Here is a 22,353-nt window from a genome sequence, read left to right as displayed (position 1 = left end):
TAACTCCAGCTTGATGGATGTGTTGTAGAGTTATGGTGCATTTTAACAGAAAGATCTTTTATATTTTTATTAGCCTGAACAGTCAGTTTAACTTCACCTTTGCTGGAGGCAATGTGGTTTAACCAGGAAGTATTTAAAGCTTATGTGTGCTCCATGTGGTCTCTTTGACTGTGGACTGAGGACCCCCTCTTTTTTGTGAGTGTTTCTTTCTTTCGTAGTAAGAAGCAGAGCTCTAAACTAAGATCCTGGTTTGACATAGCTGCTGAAATATCTGCCCTCATGTGACCATTTCAATTGCGACATTAGAGGATCATGGAAAAATGTGTGTTTATTAACTTAAAATAGTTTTGGCCGCATACATAACATAACTTTTAAAATCAAAACCATCAAAGACAAACGTATTATTCAACGACTCAATTCAACTAAGACCATCTAAGTGACCCATGTGGCCCACAGCCGAGGGTCCAGGTGACATGCTCACAGTTTGTCTCCATGGCTCTCTTGCATTGTGGAACAAAAGTTCAGCTTTGACAACATTTAAACTGTGCACACACTTCAGAGGGTTTTCTCAACACAATCACAAGTCAACAAAAACTTCCTGGTAAACCTGACGGTAATGTTTCATTATGAATCGTTTAGCTTCAGCAGCCTGAGAGATGATCAGGTGAACGGACTCACCTGATGTTCAGCTCCACATGGACTCTTCTCTCTGTGGCTTTAACTCTTCCACCCGGCTCACGCGTCATGGACATTCAGCCAAACTGGATCCACTAGCTTTTATCAACCGGAAACTCCTCAAACAACAAACATGTCAGTTAGTTCACCTGCCCGAGGCTCCATCCTCCCCCACCGCCATGACCTCTGCTGCCTCCCCCACCTCCAACCATCGAATCACATAATTGGACACTGCTGTTAGGCTAACGGTGATTTACAGCTCTCTGACTGACAGGTGAAAATCATCATTGCTGTTAATACTTGTTAATTATACTTTTTCCTTTTGTGCTGCAGATTTTTCCTGCTTGTAAGATGTTTGAGGAAAATGACTCAGAGATCACTTAGCAAACAGTTCAGGTGTGTTCTGTTAGCCACTGTGTGCTAACGGTAAGCGACAGTGTGCTAACAGTTAGCTCGTAATGGTTAGCCAACTTAGGCTAACAGTTAGCCACAGTGTGCTAATAATTTGCTTAAGTGTGTAAAAAGTTAGCCACCCTACGCTAACAGATGGCCACTGTGTGTTTACAGATAGCTAATGTGTACTGAGAGTTAGCCACCACGTGCTAACAGGTAGGCTACCTATGTTGTGCTTCATTTATGTAATTTATTAGGATTGTTTTTGGCAATTTGGCTTTATTGAGGTCGGGAAGTTTAGTGTGGGACACTTAATTTTACACGGGCTACCAGGTGAGCTGCCCAGGTGCCCCTAACCGAGGGCGTTATGTACAGTGAGTGATGCTAACAGTTTGCAACCATGAGATTGGACATCCTGACTGAGTTCTGATAACAGTTAATGGGCCTCCTGAGCGCCTTTCTGCTGAGGTTTTCTGGGCACAGCAGAGAATAGATGCACGTACAAAGTGTGATTAAAAAGGTTTAAACTTTGTGCTCAGTGTGACCTCTGAGTGTAATCAAACTTTAGTGGTAAAGGAAGTGATGGACAACAGACAAGGAAACGGGCAGATACACAAACTCCACCTCAGAACTCAGAATAAAACAAGCCACATAATTTAAAACAACATTTAAAAAAGATTTGCAGCAGAGCTTTTCTGGTCTTAAAAAACACACACACACACACACACACACACACACACACACACACACACACACACACATGCAACAGAGCCCACTTCTAACCACAGTTATGGTGTATTGTCTGTATGTTTTTTTTTATGATACCTGCTTTAGGACATCGGATGAAGTTTAGCAACTGTGCTAACTCCAGCATATTTATATTGATGCCCTTTGCTGATATGTTGATATGTGCATTGTCCTAATCAAATAAATAAATAAATAAAAAAAACAGCCAAACAGCACTTGTGTCTACTTCCTGTTTGAAGCATGTATGTCGTTTACTTTGGCTCCATCTTGTGGTTGCATGAGGGATGTCAAAGCTGTTGATCAAACACAGTTACCAGTACAGCTTCTGATGTCATTTAATGTTTAATTCACAATGGAGCGATCACTACATGTTTATAAGCACACATATTAAAATATACAGACACACGACAATCAGCTGTGTGTTGGTCACATGGAGTAGTTAAACCCGTTCTCTGATCATTATAAGCGTTTGTGCAAGCATGTGTACAAATACATGTTTAAAGTTTAATTTAGTTTCTCTCTAAAAAAGGTCTCGCTCTATGTTGTACAATGTAATGTGACTCAAGCAAGCGGCTTATCAAATACAAGATTACAGAAGTCGAACATTCACATCACTGAGGAATGAATAAGAAAATATCCTTCACACTAAATTTGTTGAGGTTTCAATATGTAAGTCTGTTATCTGAAATAAGATGATGATAAGTGTCCGTGCTCTGAGAGTGTTGATATGTCAGATATGTTAAAGTTCAGACATCAGTGTTTAATTTACAGGTTTGAAAGAAATTACTGATAAGATTTAATAATCTGAAAAATAAGTGAATAAGATGGAAATTAAATACATAAGGGGTCAGAAAAATAGCTCCACTGTACTTTAAATGATTTATTTTAATGATATATTTCTATTCATTTTTGTGTATTTACATTTTATACCTGCAGCCTTTGACAATGTACAACATACATTATTTCATTGGTACATTTATTTTCTGTTGTTGCCGAGGTTTGGTCTTTCATGTACTTCTTCATAATGTTCACTTAAACACTCTGAAGCTAATTTGGATCTCTTGATAGACTTTGAAACAATCTATAGACAATATATTTACAGAAAATAACAATGCACTCATAAATTAATGACAGCATAGAGGTCATAAAGTTTGCATGTATTTTGTTTCTCTCTGTTAGGGCTGTGGGGGAAAGCAGACTCATGACACTCGACTCATGACTTAACAAAGAAAAAATCCTCTCAACTGAAATCTGACATTTACAAAATACTTTGTCACAGAATTTAAATCGGGGCTGACATTTCCGAGTTCAACTTTCAGTGTTCAGCTAGAAGCGCATGCTGACCACAGATACATTCAGTAGCCACATGCATGCATCACATGCTGTCCTGTGACCCATGTCCCTCTATTAAAAACACAGCTCTCCTTCTTGTTTCCACCACAAAAAAATCACTGTGCTTTTATTTGTTGTTGTCATGTTTCTCCATCCTTCATATGTTGGAGGTGGAGTGTGTGGTGGAGTGCGTGCTGGAGAAGTTCTCTGTGCGGAAGCGAACCACCTTGCTGTTGGGGGGCGACGAGTACAGGAAGCGGCAGTTGAAGACCTGGCGGCAGGCCTTGCGGAAGTTCTCGGACAGGAAGGCGTAGAGGATGGGGTTGACGCAGGAGTTTCCGTAAGACAGGCAGTGCGACACGATGCGAAAGGCGAAGGAGGCGTCATTCAGGGGAAAGCTGCCAAACTCCACCCACATGGCGATGATGTGGTGGGGCATCCAGCAGATGGTAAAGGCGGTGACGACCAGAAGAACTGTCTGAGCCGTCTGCAAGAAAACAGAGGAAACATCAGTTTGAATCAGAACACCAAATACTCAAGTCCTGCCAAGTTACTCCAAAGATATTGCCCAGGTACTCCCCAAATGCTGCTAAGGTATTCCACAAAGAATGCACAGATACTCTCCAAATAAACTGCAAGGATAATCCCCACATACTGCCCAGGTTCTTCCCCAATACTGCACAGAAACTTAATAACTACTGCACAGACAATCCCCACATACTAACCAGGTACTCCCCCAAACACTGTACAGGCGCTCCCAAATAACCCCAAAATACTTTACAGATTTCCCAAACATTGCACAGATATGTCCCAAAATACTGTCCAGATAATCTCCAAAATACTGCAGATATGCTCCCCAAATACAGCAGACAGACTTCCCAAAATACATCGGAGATACTCCCCCAATACTGCAGAGATACTCCCCAAAATACTGCAGCCATACTTCCTGAAATATGGCAGAGATACTCCTCAAAATACAGCAGAGACACTCCCCAAATAATGCAGGGATACTCCCCTAATCCCACCGTAATATTCCCAAAATACTTCAGAGGTACTACCAAAACACTGCAAAGATGCTCTCATAATACTGCCCCAGAAATCCCTTAATACTGCACAGATACTCAAAATATACTTAACAAATGCTCCCCAAACACTCCATAAACGACCCCCAAAAACTCCCTAAATACCTCAAATAAAAGGTTCACAATGAATACAGTTACTCCCCAAACATTCTCAGCAGAGTAGAAAAGATGGACTACTCCATAAACTTTGAGTCACTCCCGTCTGCAGATCCTAAACGTCATGCCACAGGAGCAGTTTCTTCCTGTCTGCAGACAGCCCCAGAAACAAGATCCAGAAGCAGCCCCCAACAATCCCCTAAAGTACAAAGTGTCATAACACTCCACAGACACCCTACAGAACTCGGGTCTTAATAAAGCCATGGCAGTTAACTCGAAACGCCAGCACCCTAAGGCAGAGATTATACTGCATGTGCACAGGGTTTAACTGCAGGTGGATCTGTGGACTGATGGATGAAGATAAACGACTCAGAGCCTCATAAACCAAACAAAGAGAGCAGGACAGGAGGTGGACAAGAGTCTGCCCACTTCAGATCTACAAACAGAGAGCACACAGAGCTGCGTTCACTGACAACCCTTCAGATTTTTATAACTAATGTTTGAGTTACAAAATAAATGTTCATTGAGCAGCAAAAATGGAATTCAGGAACATCTCCCTCCTGGTAAAGCCAAGAGAGAAGCGCCTTACACCTGCATTCTTTCCAATGTCAGAAAAGAAGTCTGATTGTATCGAACCAGTTGAGAAAATGTTCCTACTTCTCACTTCTCACATTTTCCTAATGAGTTTATGTTCTTAATCTCTAGTCTTCTTCAACACAGCATGATGTTCATTTGTAAATAATGGCCCCATTTAGAGTAAAACAGACAATAAAGCAGGCTGTCTTTAAACGGGGACTACCACTGCGACCAACAAGGATACAGGCGTTGTGATGTGTGTCCACCCTGTCGTACAAATATGGTCTCTACTTGCTGATAAAAAAAGATGGCGGAGGCCAAAAGGCCGAATTCAGGGATTCAAAACAGTACAATTTATAATTTCATTTAGCAGACGTTTTTGTCCAAAGCAAGGCACATGTGAGAGGTAATGATCCCAATCAATTCCGGGTTCAGTGTCATGCCCAAGGACACTTCAACACGTGAGGGATCGAACCGCCAACCTTCCGATTGAGAGACAACAACTCTGAGCTACCACTGAGCTACAGCCGCCCCTACAGACATTATCAGAGCCTCTCATTTGGGATGCTTTTAAAATACGCGTCTGAATGTTACATGTGCATGTGATAGATTTGTCCATCATATCTTAAGGTGCTGTTCGTAGACGGAGCTCTGCTCCAGTATGATCATGTACGGACAAAAGCAACACCAAGCCATCAGAGATCACCGGAAACGTCCTGCTTTGATGTTGTCAGCTAATAGTTTCTGTCTTTTTTTGTTATTTTCTGCTGATTATATCTGTTTTGACTATCATTATGAGCTGTTTATCAAATACTTGCTGAGTTTTAAATAAAGGATGCATAAAAAGAACTGACGGGTGTCAATTAGCCAGCTATTTTAACCTCCTGAGACCCGAGCTTTTGTGTGGTATGCATTTTTAATTTCTCCTACCTTTTGGGGATTAATAGGACCTAATAAGTATAAAACCTAAGAATCGTCTTTGTGTTACATTGAAAATGTCCCAATGTCCTCATGTGAGTACCTTGTGTGTAACGGTGTTGTAGCTTGTTGCTGTTGATAAAATTAGTCAAATGTGTCTGCCATATCAAGCTACAACTGTTCATACGCATTAAATAAACAAGTTTCAATCATAAAATCTGAAGAGGTTTTGTACCTGGTTGAGTTTTCTGTAGAGACCGACTGTAACACATTTTGGTCGGGATCACGGCCATCTTGAATGTACACCGATCAGTGTAATTGGCTTTAGTGACCACAGGGTGACAAAGTGTCCATGAATGAGACCAACAGGTCTAAGTTACACAGAATTAAATATTATGGTGCTATGAAGCCAAAATGTAATGTCCCCGTATGAGGACGTGGGGTCTTAGGAGGTTAGTCTCACATGATGAATTCACATCCTAAGTCTCACTTGTAGTCAGGTTCACATACTTGTTAAACACCACCCTGAGGCGGCCCTATTGGGCTAAAAACTATTCCCAATCTGTCCCAAATATAACCATGTGAGAGACCTTAAAAAGATACATGGCATTATTAAAGGACTAATAAACAACACAAAATCCCCGCAGAGAGGCAGAACCACAGCAGGCCCCACTCATGAAGCCTCTGTCTTCAGGTGTCATGACTGAGGTTTTACGCATCTAAGACCAGGTGAACCTCAGTGAGCGAAGACCTGGGACGACACAACAGAAGGGGAAACGGGACAAACAGAACAGGGAAACACACAGCCGTAACATACTGAACCATTCAGTTATTTAGTAGGAGTGGGCTGGATGTTGTACCTCTGGCTCACCTTCTTCATATTTTCCTATTTTATTTTATTTCAGTGCTAAATAAAGGATTGAACTGTCTTAACACAACCATTAAACACCTTCATGGTGATTTACTGCCAGGAGAGGACACTGTAAATACTGAAACAAAACATCAGTGCTGTAAAATGAACGTCTGATTGTTTCCACGGAGAGCTCGGAGTGTTTCTGCTGATTTAACTTTAGTCGTTTCTCAAAGTCAGACTCTGAGGGAATCTCCTCTATTCTTAGTCCTGCTGTCTAAATATTTACCCAGCAGTCTTTGTTCCTGCTCCACTGACCCGAGGAGCAGCAGATACCTGCTGTAAACTGTCTGCTGCTAACTGATCTCCAATCTGCTGTTACAGGACGTCTGCACACTGTCCCATGTCAACCAGGGTGGCCTCTCCAACACCAACTCTCTGTCTGTGGCTCATCTTCCTGATTTGACCTGCTGGTTGTGACAGTAATGATGGGGGTAGCTGAGGTAGCGAGTTCATCTGATAGCGTGTTTGCTTCCGGCCAAGTGGCAACCTCCTTGATTTAGAAATGATGCCAACCATGAGTGCCAAAACTGTACTTCCTGGAGTGGCCACTTGAGGCTGGCTCCAAAAGTGAGTCATTCAACCAAGTCCAGTTGCCTTTTGGATTAAGCTTAGAGTAATTCCTCAAAGAGCAAATATTAGACAAATAATGTGTCTTGCTGTGCTGTTTATTTAAACAACAGACCATCAAGTCTGGTCTCCATGTGTTTCATCCAGTATTTATTGGCTGCTGTCGGCGAGCAGTGAATTGTTTTGTCCTTTTCCTTCAATGGCATTTAGCTGTTTACTCATTATTATCTTATACCTGACGGACAGACCACAGACTGTAATATATAGTAGATAGTAGAGCTTCTTATTTTATTTGGTAAAGCACCAAAGTGTCAGCTCATACAAACTATTAATAGGAAGCTGTAGTTCAGCTGATGGACTTCCTGTCGCACACTCCCGGGCATCAGGGCTCATTGAGAGCTGCCAGCTGTTTGGCTGTGAAGGGTGTGTGTGTTTCCTGTGACCAGCAGCTGTTTGATCTATAACTCGATCATATCAATTATTTAGATAATCAGCAGGATGATAAAAACTATCTGACAGTCAAAGTGACTCCAAGCTTTCATCATCATTTTCTCATCATTATCATCCTCATCATCAGCTGACCACAGACCAGGGCAGAAGTCTGCACACTAGATCTAAAATGTGGAACCACCACCCCGCCCTGCCACTCCACAGGCATTGTCCCAGACCTTGAAGCCGCAGTTAAGTGGTGTGACTGCCAAGACAGCCCAACAATGTCTAAAGCCTTCATCAACTCAGGGGAATCTCATTCACACCTGATGCCTTGACAACTTCAGCGACCTCTGTCATAGGTAAGGCTTGGATCTCTGCCTCCTCAACCAAAGGACCCGTTGATCAAGTTAAGGAGTTCCTCAAACTCAGCCAGGGACAGTAGTTCTCCTTTGCTGCTAAAAAACCCCACCACAACTTTCTTGGTGCCAACCTAAAGTCCTTCTCCAAAGCCTCCCCAACCTCCACTCACAACCAGGTTTTTGCTTCTGTGACAACAGAAGCCGCACACTCCTTGACACCCGCTAAGTGTCTGCTGATTAAAGACACCCCTTGCCAACTAAAACAAAAGGAGTTCTTCTCCAGACGACCTCCTTCACCCCTGGCGTCCACCAGCTGGTTCTTCGTTTGCCACCATGACTTGCAGCGATGACCTCCTGGCCACAACTCCTTGCAGCCACTGCTCAAATGGAGGATTTAGACGTAACCCATTTCAATTCCATATCTCCAACCTGCCCCAGGATGCACAGGAAATTCCTCTGGGGGTGCGAGATGAAAACCCTGGGGACAGATCCCTAGACATTCCCAGTTCACCTGCAATACACTTTCAGATTTAGACTAGGTTTTGTCCTGTGGCCTCACTTACAAAATGACCTTACACCTACAAGGTCCAATCCAGGTGAGGTCCTAGAGCTCCTAGTTAGCCAATTCATCTTTCCAACACTTCACTCTTCTTCCAAGTGAGGACAGGGAGCCTTCTGCCTGCCCCTGTGGTGGACTCCAGAGATCTGAGTCTAGGAACCTCACTTGTCTGCAAAAACCTCACCTGAGTCCACCAACTTTACCTGACTCAAGCTTACCTATTTCCAACAACCCAACAAGTCCAGCAACCTCACTTGACTCCATCAACCTCATCTGTCTCTAGAAACCTTACCTCAGTCTTCCAACCTCACCTGAGTAAGCAACCTCACCTGTCTACAGAAATTTCACCTTAGTCCACTAACTTTACAAGACTCAAGCGTACCTGTTTCCAGCGATCTCTTGACTCCTGCAACCTCATCTGGCTCCGTCTCACCTGCCTTTAGCACCCTCACCTTATGAACAACCTTATCTGTCACCAGAAACCTTACCTTAGTCCACCAACCTCACCTGACTAACCATCCTCACCTGTCTGCAGAAATCTCAACTTAGTCCACCAACCTCACTTTGTCAAGGTCACCCTTCCAGCAACATCATCTAGCTCCAGCTCGCCTGTCTTTAGCACCAACACCTGATTGAAGCCGCTTTCCCACTGGTAAAAAAAACCCTCTAACACCTGGCTTTTTTGCTTTGTGTGAAAGGTTACAATCGGCATTCAGACCTGGGTCAAATGACTCTGCAGCAGACCCGGGTAATTATTGCCTCGGCATTAATGGGAACACAATCCCCTTTCCGGCACGATGCTACCGTTGCCGTTGGTAACTTCTGCAACTCCAAATGTTAGCTACAAATTCCGCCCGTCTCCGTCCGAGCAGCGCTTCAACATTGTTTGTAGGCGCTGAGTTTGATACACAGACTGAATGAGTAATAGATACAATAAAGACCTAACCACCGTAACATCTTCACTGTTTAGTAACCCTGTTTCGGGCAGGTGTGTGACGTCAGGCGGTGACGGAGCATAAAAGAGACCGACAGGAGGATACTTCACTGGCCATGGGAAAAGAGACAATTGGCATCTATAAGCGGGTCTTCTGGGGTCTGAAAAACCTGCGTCAACGCGCTAATTTCGGTGGGAAAGGGGTTTAATAAACCTTACCTGTCTGCAGCAACTTTAGCTTTATCTCTAGCAACCTGGAGTGGCAGAAGGCTGTAGAAAGGCGGAGGGGCTTTACCTTTCTTTTGGAGCGTTCCGACTTCTTGGAGATGTTCTTCATCTTTTTATGAAGATGAAACAAAACCTGAAAAACAAACAGAGTGACTTACTGACAGTGACGGACAATAATTAAGTGGTCATATACAGTAACTTACACAGTAACGGACAATAACTGAATGTAAATAAGCTCACAAGGCAGTGACTAACATTAACTCATACAAATTAAACATTACTGAATAAATATCAGACAGTATCTGAAAATAACCGAAAGTTAAAATACTAAATTAAAGCAACATCTTATTGTTAGATTGAGTCTCTGAATAACTGACAACAGACATTAACCGATGTTGTCTACCAACAGTAACTGACAGTAGCTGGCGATAACTGACAACAACTGCTGTCAGTAGATAACAGTAACTGTGGGCAGGAACATTATAACGCTTTATCGTGCTTTCAGTTTGTTCTTTTAACCGTCATCTGAGTTTTAGCCTAGAAGATTTTTTGAGAAGAAAAAAATCATGCAAATATTCTGTTATATTTTCCATGGAAGCAGAGCTGAATACCTCTGCAATCTAAAGTCAAATAATTCTGTGTCAGCGTGTTTATATTTTAAATTGTTTTATAGTAAGTTTGTCATTTAGACAGAAGCTGTTTTCACTCAAACAGATCAGATAATAAAGTCAAGTATTAAAATGGAAAAAGTGCTCTGATAATAAAACTTGTCATATCATTCAGCTATAAAGCAGGAAAAATAAAATATATATATATATATATATATATATTTTAAACTTTATTTTCTTTTGAAAATTCATACCGGAAAAAAATAACTAATTTTCAACGAGCCCTAAAATGATCAAACCAACTTTTAATATATGACCCAGTTTTAGCGCAACTTTAAAACCTCATGTTTTATTTTGAAACTTCACACCGGGGTTCTCAGTGTGAGTCTCCGCGAGCTTGTTTTTTACGCACAGATTTTATGACCATCAGGACTTTGTGTGCGCCCTTTGGTCCTTCTGCTCTGTTATTAATGTGAGTGCGTTTTACAGCAGCAGGGAGTCAAACATTATCCTGTTAAATTAGCAATTATCTGAACTGACCTTGGCGTAGCAGCAGCTAATAAGCAGCAGCGGCAGCAGGTACCCGATCACCAGGATGGTCACCTTGTAGGTGGGTCTGGCTCCGGACCACCTCTCCCAACAGAACGTGCTGTTGGGGGCTTCGGGGTGGTTGGTGAGGACCTGGTGCTGCGCCACCGGCACCGAGCACACCAGAGACAATGTCCAGATTACGCACACGCCGGCCAGCGCGTTCCTGCGGCTCCGGACGCACGAAGACTTGTTGGAGAGCACCACGGCGATGTAGCGGTCCACGGACATGGCCACCAGCGTGAAGATACTGACCAGCATGCTGACCGTGAAGACGTAGTGTCCGAATTTGCAGATGAAGGCTCCGAACACCCACTCCGGCAGAGAGTAGATGGTGGCCTGGAAGGGGACGCAGAAGAGGAGGAAGCTGAGGTCCGCCACGCTCAGGTTCAGGATGAAGATGTTGGTCGGGCTGCTTGAGCGCCTCGGTCCTTCTCCCCCTCCGGCGCTGTACCTCACCTTCCCGATCACCACCATCACCAGAGAGTTCCCCACCACCCCCACCACGAAGATCAGCCCGAAAACCACCGGCACGATCACCGCCTCTGGCCCGGACCCGCCGCTCTCCGACGCGCTGCCTGCCACCTCAGACCGGTTGGACCCCAGAAGTTCACCCCAGCTGGAGGAGTCGTTTCCCGGCAGCAGCATTTTGGAGCTCCGCGGCTGGAGCTGGAGGGTTAGAGGAGCAGAAGAAGACCGCGACAGAATGAGTCCATGATCCGGGTCAAACACGACCAGTCACAGGGTCCGGACTTTACAGACTGCTGGAGACACAGGAGAGTTAACAGAGACACGGTGTACTGTTTCCTGTCAGAGCATTTCAAAGTAAAATCCCTAATGACTGCCAGTAGACCCTGTTAATTGAAAATGACCTCTTTAACTCTAGTCTAGAGATCTATTAACTTTGAATGGAGGAAATTAGACTCTGACTAATCTGTAAACCCACACTTTGCTCACATCTGAAACCCTCAGCCCTGTGAGACAGAGAAACTTGTTTACTCTCCGTCTGTTGAAGCCTCAGGAGTTTTGAAACTCACGAGCCTCTTTTATTCACACAAACATAACTTTATTTTTATGTAATGTTTAGATCAGCTGAGGAAACCAGTTCAAATTCTGATGCCGACTTTCACACATGGTCACATTTACGTCTGCACAACATTTAACATCTGTGGATCATGAATAGATTCATAGATGTATAAAAATACACACACGTTTAAATCACTTTACTTGTAAACAGACTGTTTTATTTTTGTCTGACTCTTGATCTTGTATTAAGGGAACCTTGCAGCTGATACATAAGACATAAAATGAATGCAGAGAAAGTTGGCAAAACAAACCTTAATGAAGCTGAGCTCGGGGGTGTTAAATTACTTATCTGTCTATTTATAGCCTGTACAGTTACTACAGTTAGTAAACTGACTCAGGATGTTGAGGAGGATATAAACAGAGCTGTCCAATGAGACGTATTAGAGACAACAGAAGGCGATCAGACGATGTGTTTACAGACCTCAGAGTTAATTTCCTCTCTGATAATTTATGATATCTCAGATATATTAATATGACTGTGTGTGTTGAAGCAGTTTGTTCAGGTGGTAGAGTTGGACTGTGTTGTGGAGCCTTTAAAAGCAGTCCTGAGCTGAAGCTGAGGCCTCAAACGTCTCACCTGCTCTGATTGGCAGGTCGAACAAAGAAGAAAGATTTTCATCTCAGCTGTAACAGGAAGTGGTTTTAATACAATTTAACTCTCTATTTAGATAGTTAATGTAAGCACTTTAATATGTGTCACCTCTGTAACTAGTTAAAGCCACTGCACAAGTACAAGTTCTGAACAGCAACATGCAGTGTAGCGTCTAATCAGAAGAGCAAACAAGCTACATAAACTACATCCACATACACACATCAGCCACAACATTATGACCACTGACCAGTGGTAGTAAAGTGAATGACATTGATTATCTCTTTACAACGGCCCCCGTCAGTGGGTGGGATGTGTTCGGCAGCAAGTGAACATTATCAAAGTTGATGTGTTGGAAGCAGAAAAAATGGGCAAGCATGAGAATGTTAGCGACTTTGACAAGGGCCAAACTGTGAAGGCTATGAGGTCAGAGCACCTCCAACGCTGCAGCTCTTGTGGGGTGTTCCCGGTCTGCAGCAGTCAGTACCGACCAAAAGGTCGGTACAGAGGTCCAAGGAAGGAAAGACAGTGAACCGGCCAAGGATTATTGATGCGCGTGGGGAGCGAAGGCGCCTACAATGGGCACGTGAGCATCAGAACCTGACCACGGAGTGATGAAAGAAGGGGCCCGGTCTGAGGTCTTACTTGGGGAAGACTTGTCACCAGGATGCACTATGGGAAAAAGGCGAGCCGAAGGGAGTGTGATGCTTTGGGCGATGTCCTGCTGGTAAACCTTGGGCCCTGCCGTTCATCACAGAGGGTAAAGGTGTTCCTATGTCACCCTTTTCAGGCTCTTTCAGGTGGTTTTCCACGTTATGTTGAGGTGTTGTAAAGTGGACCCAAATACAGGATACAGACACGTGAGAAGTTTATATTCCCCAAAGTTATTTAATAACAGACTGAGTGATGTGTTAAATGTGAACGTTCTGCAGTGAGGCTGGTGTTGTCTCTGTTTTCATCGTGTTAAAAAGTCATTGAGTCCTTTAATCTGATTTTCTTCAAACAAGATGAAGAAACGTGTCAGTGAAGTGAGCTCGCATCACTCTTACTGTCACTTTTTCCTCCATCTTCTCTCTTAAATTAATGTCCACACTTCCTGAACCGGAGAAAATGTACTTAGACTAATGACGATGTTTAATGAGCAATTGGAAACAGACTTTTTCCCTTCAGTAAAGCACTTCTGATCACTTTTTGTTTGCACAGCAACTCTGTCATCTTACAAACACATTTATATTCACAAAGTCTGCTTCAGTGTTATAAAGACTGTGAGCAGTTTAATTCTTATACTGTAAAAACCTCCAGGTTGCTGTGCAGAAATTAACCTTTGAACTAAACGAGATTTATTATTTATTTATTATTTTATTTATCTCAGCTTTCTTATGAAACAAGCGACTAAAATCCAGCTGAAGTTTTGAATGTGTGTTTGGAGAGTTCATGATTTTATGCACATGTGAGAGTTGATGGTTTACAAATAAAATAAAGGTTTCTCTTTGTCCAGATTAAACTAGTGTGGAGTGTTTGTTGCTTTATGTCCAACACATATGAATAAATATGAATAAAATCAGCCTGTTTGACCTGATTGGTATCATTTTTCATGAGTTTTAACCTACTTTAAATGTGTAATAATGTTTTTATTTTATTGTATTAAATGACTATATTTATCTTAATTAATTAATTAATTTAACTTGGAAGTTAACAAATAGGACCTATCTAATACACACACACACACACACACACACACACACACACACACACACACACACACACACACACACACACACAGCTGCAGCATCAGGCCCTGACTCGTACCGACCTGTTGCCTCCTGGTGTCAGATGATGGTACTGCATCCAGGCCTGTTGGGCAGAAAGGACGCTCCACTAACTTTGATGTCGTCTGACCACAAAAGTCGAATCTACCGGCTTCATTTCAAACAGGAAGTGAAACATGTTGTTTCTTACTGTGCTTCCAACAAACGTCTGTGTCCTCTAAAGTTCAAGTAAGGATAAAATGTTTATCAGCGAGAGTCACACTGCTGATCGACATCCCCTGGAGGAGGCTCAGGTTCAGGGTCTGCTTCTGTCACCTGGTGTGACAGGTTAATATTCATCAACTCCAAATAATCAACTTCTTCTCCCTGTGCACATGTGGGGTCTGAATATCTGAAGATCTAAGAGATGATTTGTTGTTTGTTGTGTTTTTTCTACTGAACATAATGTCAAATATAATAAGCCTTCGTGTCATATATTAAATAATTAAGGCGTTTTTTTCTTCTGTAAAGTAATAATCTCAAAGATTTTCATGTAAATAAATGTCTGTAAAGTCTCTATCACTAAATGAGGTAACACAATGGTGATTGAGCCTACGGCCCACTGATGAAAGCCTTTGCATTTGCAGTATACAGTATTATTATGGACTGGCGGCGCCCAGCTGGTGACACGCTTTCCATCAGCCAGCAGTGGTTGGTCTGCCAGAGAGGGTAGGCGGAGCTAAGCGGCTGCTTTTCCGAGTAAACAGTAATCTACTATGGCTGAACAAACAAAGAAAAGCCAGGAAAATTCGGGACGCTTTCACACCTAAAGTTCGTTAGTTTGTTTGAATCAAAGACCAAATTGTTACAAAGTCGCATTTTGCCTCGAGTTTGGTTTGTGTTCACAAGACAGCTTCTACCAGCGGACCAAAAGTTTTGATACGCGAGGAAACTGCTCTCTGATTGGTCAGAATTTCCACGAGGGGAAACTCCCTGAAGTAAACAAAGCGACAGAGCACACTGATCAATCACACACATCACTTCCACAGATCGATCAGTTCCATCTCCTTTAGTTTTCATTGAACAGTTTGAACACCTCCATGTTCTCATGCGTTTCCACAAGCAGTTGTGAAACTGTTTGGTCAGCCCATATTTGTATTTCCTCATCGCTCCCCCACGTCTGTCCTCTACTCATCTCAGTGCGTGTCTCTGCAAATGTCAGCACCTGTAAACTACAATACACAGTTTGATGCTTTGTTTCCTGTATTTGGTCCTACTTTAAGTCCGTTTACGTTCTCACCAGAATCAAACCGGACCGTGGTTCGTTTGGAAACAGATGGAGACCCGTCTTTTCTAGCGGACCATGGTCCGGTTGTTTAGTCACACCACCTAAACGAACCGCACTGAGGGGACAAACGCTCCAGGGTTCGGTTCAATCTGACTAAACAGAGCTGGTGTGAACACGCCCAAACAGTTACAACCGGAGCCAACTGTAGTCACCATTAGGGGGCGCCCAAGAGAACGAAACTGACAAAATTGTCAGTTTAAATGTGTGTTTTGGTTAGCGGACCGGGTGGGACATCGTTACCGCAGCTCCACCAGCTGATCTCTACTGCCCAGTCTCTGGCTCCAAATAACCTCATGAGCACAAGATGGCAGCGCCCACGTCTGGGTTATTTTGGCTTTAAATAAGTACAATGAGAGGAGGTGGAGACGCAGCGTCCATCTTTATATACAGTCTGTTATCATATTATTATATTATCCGCCTCATTGAAAAGAGACAGAAGGTTCATCACTTCACTAGGGAAGAGATCACGTCAGAATTCATGTTCAAATGTCAATCAGTCAGAGGTCGGCCATGATGTTTTTCCTTTTAATCACCACAGACCTCAACCTGACCCCACTGACCAATCATTAACCAGCTGCAGGGGAACACGGCCTCTCGTCAGCTGCTGATAAAACTAACTTTCCCATATTTTTTGGCAGTCTGATGACTTCATGTTTTTCAGGCTCAGATGAGCATCAAACATCCGACTGAAGTCCCTTTAGAGTTTGTAAAGTGTGTTTGATGAATAAATATAAGAGACGAGTTAACAGGGTTTAAACATTTAATCATGTTTTTATCCTCTGAAAAAAATTGCGGATCAGATTGACCCGACATAAAAACGTCACATGAAGAATGATCACCACATAAAATATGATGAGATCAGAATGAGTCAGTTACCCAGAAACATTACAACAGTCAAAATGAGACTTTGTTTATCGGTTCAGTAGATCTGATCTTTAGAGAGTTCAAATACAAACTTACAGAGAGCACAGATATTATTCATTTATAACAATTAACCTTTAAATGTTGGCAGTGTACTTTAAAATATACATATATCTTTAGCTATATGCATGTAAAAATATGTTTGGCTGTCTTTACTTCCGTATATTTGGCATAAACACACATACACTGAACATTGACATCAATAAAAAAATCAAAATTATGAAATTAAACCTTTTTTTTTGTCCATTTTTCATCACTTTAAAAAACACCTTAAAGACTCTTTGTTAATGTGTCACATGATTTTGTTGAAGTGTATCTGTACGATGAAGGAAAAACAAAAAGCAAAGTGGCTTTGATTCGTCTGATAACACAAAGTTCGACTTCTTCTGCTTAAACTGAATGAATTCAGACGTAGTCGTCCTCGTGTGTCATGAAGCCGTGTGCTGACTGTACAGGGCGTGTTATCAGTGTGTCAGCGTGTCACACATTAACGCACACACCATCACAGCTGCTGACTGGATGTTCTGCATGTATATTTAGAAACACTATTTTTAAGTCACGCTGGAAATAATTAACTGTTTGTTTCATTAAATTCTCAGCATTGGTTGAGACAGTATACTTTATAAATGTGAACATAGATATATATAAAATGAATGTTTTAATTCTGATTTAGATTTTTTATTGAAAAAAAACATGTAGACTGATGTATCATCGACGTCCCTCCTGAATATCGTCTATGAACATGATCAGAAACATGTTTAATGAATGTGTCCGTCAGACGTCGCCTGTCGCATTTCATACGTTTTAAATTGGAATATTAACTTGCCAGAAACGCCATTTTTACATAAAGCAAATGAGACAAAAAAAACAATTATTATCTTCTAAACATATTACTATTTATGCAAAACGGACCACAAGAACACAAAGACAATTTCTGACAAAGTCTTTGTTACAATTTGCTAATTATTTAGCACAAATACACCAATGACACAACTGTGTTCAATATGAACAATAATAAGTAAGTCTTTGTGACTCAGACAGTCACAACATGCAGAAGAGTCCGTCTAATTGTCAAAAATGTTACATGGAGTTGCATTGATATTGAATGTATGTAATGTAATGTTAAATAGATACATTCAGTGTCAGGTCTGGTCAAACCGACAGGAGCGACAGGATGACTCCCAGCACTGTAATGTCTATTAGTGTGTATATTAGTGCGTATATTAATGCATATATTGGTGCGTATATTAATGTGTATATTAATGCATATATTGGTACATGTATTTGTGCGTATATTAATGCATATATTAGTGCATATATTGGTGCGTATACTAGTGCATATATTAATGCATGTATTGGTGTGTATATTAGTGTGTATATTAATGCATATATTGGTGTGTATACTAGTGCATCTATAAATGCATGTATTGGTGCATATATTTGTGTGTATATTAATCATATATTGGTGCATATATCAGTGCGTGTATTAATGCATATATTGGTGCATATGCTGTATTAGTGTGTTTATTAATGCAAATATTAGTGTGTATATTAGTGAATATATAAGTGTGTATACTACTATGTATAATAGTGCATATATTAGTGCACATAGCTGGGCCTATATATGACTTCTACCTTCATTTTTTGGTATTGATAGACAACATGTTTTGGTTCTGTGTTGTTTACAAAGATTTTTTTTTTATTATACTTTGTCGTTTGACTGTTGCTGGAAAGATGAAATCGTTTTTCCTCACATTACATGAGTTTAAAAAGAGGTGCTGCTTTGCTCTACAAAGTGGAATCTGAAACCTTGGACTTTAGACAATCAGCCTCTCAGGAGTTTTTATTTGACACACAAAAGCAGCTAAATAACTTAATACTTTTAAGTACAGCAGGTGTTCAGTGACGCTGAAAACATGAAGGACAAGACTGAACACACTTTCAGAGTCTACCGTCACTCTGATCAAGTTTTACAACCTTTGTGTCAAAGGAACATGTCCTTTTTGTAGTAATGTCTTCTTCATGACACAATCATGTCATTTTGACAGAGTTGATGTTTTCAAGTGAATTAAAGCCTTCAGAATGTTGTCTTTGGTGTCAGAACGTTGTCTTTGGTGTCAGAACGTTGTCTTTGGGGTTTTGGTTCATGCACGAGCTGATTTGGGAAATGTCTCTTCAGTTCTAAGAACAACTGATTCATTTTCAGGAGTTTTTTATTTGTATTCCTCTTCTGGTTTACAGAATACAGTACACTCAGTATACTTTGTATTTCCTGGTTTCCTTGAGTCTGTGGTTTTAAAACCTGTACATATAATTTTTTAGATTCCCTCTGAAGGACCTGAAATCTGTTTGAGATTTAGAAAAGTTTGGATCAAAACATGCTGACCAATCAGAGAGTGGGAGGTCGGGGCGTGTGACTCGTGAGAACGCTGGCCTCGCCTCAAGTCTGATAAGCAGCTGGCAGCTGAGCTGGACAAACCACGGGCCGCTCTGATTGGCTGAGGCCGGACAGGTTCAGGTATAAAAGAGCAGCTCGCTCCTCCAACAAATCATCATCGTCTTCGACACCATGGCCCTTCTCTGGATCGTCTCCTGCCTCGCCTTCGTCAGCGCCGCCTATGGTGAGACTCGCACACACCATCACACTCACACACATTATTACACACAATATTTACTGAACGTAGGCTTCTTAGAAACAAACTGTAAGGAGTGTTGTTTCTTCAGTTTGATCAGAGCTTTCAGAATAAAACCAAAACAGGAAGCTTTATATGTTTAGCTGACTCAACACGTCTTCAGTCGTGTTGAGTCACAGAGCTTCACAGTGACGTCAGTTCAAAGTAAAACTCATAAAAACAGCAGAATAGTCCTTTAAAATCTGTCTTGTCGTCCCGTCAGGCTGCGGCACCCCCGCCATCTCTCCCCAGGTGAGCGGCTATGCCCGCATCGTCAACGGTGAGGAGGCTGTGCCCCACTCCTGGCCCTGGCAGGTGTCTCTGCAGGTGAGTCAAACTGTTCTGTTTCTTCTTCTACGACTTCGTGTTCTTATCCGTATTCTTCCTGTGACTGACTTCAGCTTCTTTTTCTCTCAGCAATCCAGCGGCTTCCACTTCTGTGGAGGTTCTCTGATCAACGAGAACTGGGTTGTCACTGCTGCTCACTGCAATGTCATGTAAGTTTAACACTTCACTCCCCGCTCTGTGGCTGGCAGCTGCAAACACTTCTTACTGAACGTCTCTAAACACGTCACAGACATATAGTTTCATACTTAAAAAAATCAGCTGCAGCTGCTGAAGTTTTTGGGTGTGATAAACTACAGTTTGTTAATGGTGATTTAGAAACATGTCACCCGGTGCAGCTTCTGCTAACTAATGTGTTAATAATAGTTTTAACTCAACATATGGCTGTGATCACACACTGTACTTGTTAGGAGATACATTCCGTGTGGCTTTGAATCAAAACATGAAGCTGAACTAAGAAAATCACCTGATGAGCACTGTCATATGTCTTTGTGTGATTTGTGAGAACCGGCCCTTTAAATCCCTGCTTCCTGTTTCCTGTCAGGACCTACCACCGTGTGGTTGCTGGAGAGCACGATAAGGGCTACGGTTCCAACGAGGCCGTCCAGGTTCTGAAGCCCGCCAAGGTGCGAACCCCCCATCAGCCAATCAGCTTTCAGAACCCAATATTCTCCCCCCATTAACCCCTCCTCCTCCATCCCGCAGGTGTTCACTCACCCCCTGTGGAACCCCCGCACCATCAACAACGACATCGCCCTCATCAAGCTGTCCTCCCCCGCCCGCCTGGGATCCAGCGTGTCTCCTGTCTGCCTCGCTGAGACTTCTGACAACTACCCCGCTGGCATGACCTGTGTCACCTCTGGATGGGGTCTGATGCGTTACAACGGTGAGGCTGCGCAGAGCTGTAGTAGCATCATGCTTACAGACTGTAGCATATAATGATAATGTTAGTGATACATAATTGGTTATAAAACTCAATGTAGCAAAAGAAGCTGCCAAAAAGTGGAATTATATCAAGAACCTCTGTTTGTATTCTTGATTATTAAGGTTTTAAGACTTTTATTTTGAAGGGGTAGGAGGAAGTGTGTCTAAGTGTTTTGCTCTGTCTCCCACAGCTGCCAGCACTCCCAACAAGCTGCAGCAGGCTGCTCTTCCCCTGCTGTCCAACCAGCAGTGCAAGAGTCACTGGGGTAGCAACATCTCCGACGTGATGATCTGCGCTGGTGGAGCCGGTGCCACTTCCTGCATGGTGAGGCCCCGCCCACCTACTCACCTGTCTCACATCTATCTGTCTTATTCCTTTGTCACCTGTCTTAGCTGTCTCACCAGTGTCCACCTGCCTCAGCAGATCCACAGCTGTCTCACCTCTATTACATGTTTATCACCTGTCATACCTGTCTCTTCTGTCTCACCTGTCTCACATTTGTCTTCATCTGTCTTCACAGTCTCAAACCTGTCTACCCTCTGTCTCACAACTCTCTCACGTCTCTTTCAAATCTGTCTCACACCTGTGTACCACCTTTTTCACATCTTTCTCACCTGTCTCACATCTTTCTCACCTGTGATACACCTGTCTTACCAGTATCTCTCCTGTCTCACATCCGTCTATCTTCTGCCTCACTTGTCTCACCTGTCTCAAACCTGTCAACCTTCTGTCTTACTTGTCATACCTGTCCTGCTACTTTATCACCTGTCTCACGCCTCTTTCAAACCTGTCTCACACCTGTGTCCCATGTATCGCACCTGTCTTACCTGCCTCACTCCTGTCTAACATCATTTTCACACCTGTCTCACTCATTTCTCACCTGTCAGCTGTCTCATCACACATATATCTGTCATATTGTTTGACACCTGTATTACACCTTTCCACACCTGTCCTGCTACTTTGTCACCTGTCTCGACCCTGTCTTACCTGTCTCACTAATGTCTCGACCGTCTCATCTCTCAGGGTGACTCTGGTGGCCCTCTGGTCTGCCAGAAGGACAACGCCTGGACTCTGGTCGGTATCGTGTCCTGGGGAAGCAGCCGTTGCTCCACCTCCACCCCCGCCGTCTACGCCCGCGTCACCGAGCTCCGTGCCTGGGTTGACCAGACCCTCGCTGCCAACTAAACCCTTAGAGGCAACCCTTCCCTACCCCAGAGCCCTGACCCGGCAGTCCCACCTTTGACTGTGTGGACAATGAATAACAATAAAAACATTCAAACTTATTGACGTGTTTGTGGTTTGAATTTGTGTCCAGCTGAATACTCTGAATATTACCACCACAGTGCCGAGGGCAGCCAGCAGGGGGCACTCTCAGTCCACAGCCGCAACTGAAAGATCGGTGACTAAGAAAGTTTATTCATTCAAATGAAATTATTATTGTTCGGGGTTTATTATATAATGGAAAAAGCTTGAAAGATGAGCTAAATGTCAACACTTCAAACCACAGGGGGCGCTCTGATGGGTCTCAAAGTGAAGCTAAAGCAGAAGGTCCTTAAACCTGCCAGCAGGGGGCGCCTCCGCTGGTGACAAGAAGACAAAAAAATTGAGAAATTGAGCCTCCTTCACACTATATTTATAACATCATTAAACAACTTTTTAATTAGTTTATAGTCTTTATTTTAAAGTCTTCTTAAATACAGCATGATGGTCAT

At 42.7% G+C, this 22,353-nt stretch overlaps 2 protein-coding genes across 2 annotated transcripts; one reads left to right on the top strand and one right to left on the bottom strand.

Moving 5' to 3' along the window:
* Positions 1 to 3,304: 3,304 nt before the first annotated feature.
* Positions 3,305 to 11,655, bottom strand: galr1b (galanin receptor 1b). The gene is made up of 3 exons (XM_069661909.1): positions 10,960 to 11,655; positions 9,879 to 9,944; positions 3,305 to 3,634 (listed from the first exon to the last, which is right to left on the bottom strand). Exons 1-3 carry the CDS (start codon positions 11,653 to 11,655, stop codon positions 3,305 to 3,307), a joined length of 1,092 nt encoding a protein of 363 aa, XP_069518010.1.
* A 7,598-nt stretch (positions 11,656 to 19,253) lies between these two features.
* On the top strand, positions 19,254 to 21,845 carry LOC138593276 (chymotrypsin B-like). Its single transcript, XM_069664214.1, has 7 exons — positions 19,254 to 19,320; positions 19,595 to 19,698; positions 19,789 to 19,868; positions 20,261 to 20,342; positions 20,422 to 20,602; positions 20,832 to 20,965; positions 21,665 to 21,845. Exons 1-7 carry the CDS (start codon positions 19,269 to 19,271, stop codon positions 21,824 to 21,826), a joined length of 795 nt encoding a protein of 264 aa, XP_069520315.1. The 5' UTR covers positions 19,254 to 19,268; the 3' UTR covers positions 21,827 to 21,845.
* The last annotated feature ends 508 nt before the right edge of the window (positions 21,846 to 22,353 follow it).

This window comes from Semicossyphus pulcher, unplaced genomic scaffold (assembly GCF_022749685.1).
Source record: "Semicossyphus pulcher isolate SPU_LCO1_2020_fin unplaced genomic scaffold, fSemPul1.0.p SCAF_1, whole genome shotgun sequence".
Classification (NCBI taxonomy): Eukaryota; Metazoa; Chordata; class Actinopteri; order Labriformes; family Labridae; genus Semicossyphus; species Semicossyphus pulcher.
The sequence above is the reverse complement of the archived record's forward strand: the minus strand, read 5'-3'. Positions and strand labels throughout refer to the sequence as shown.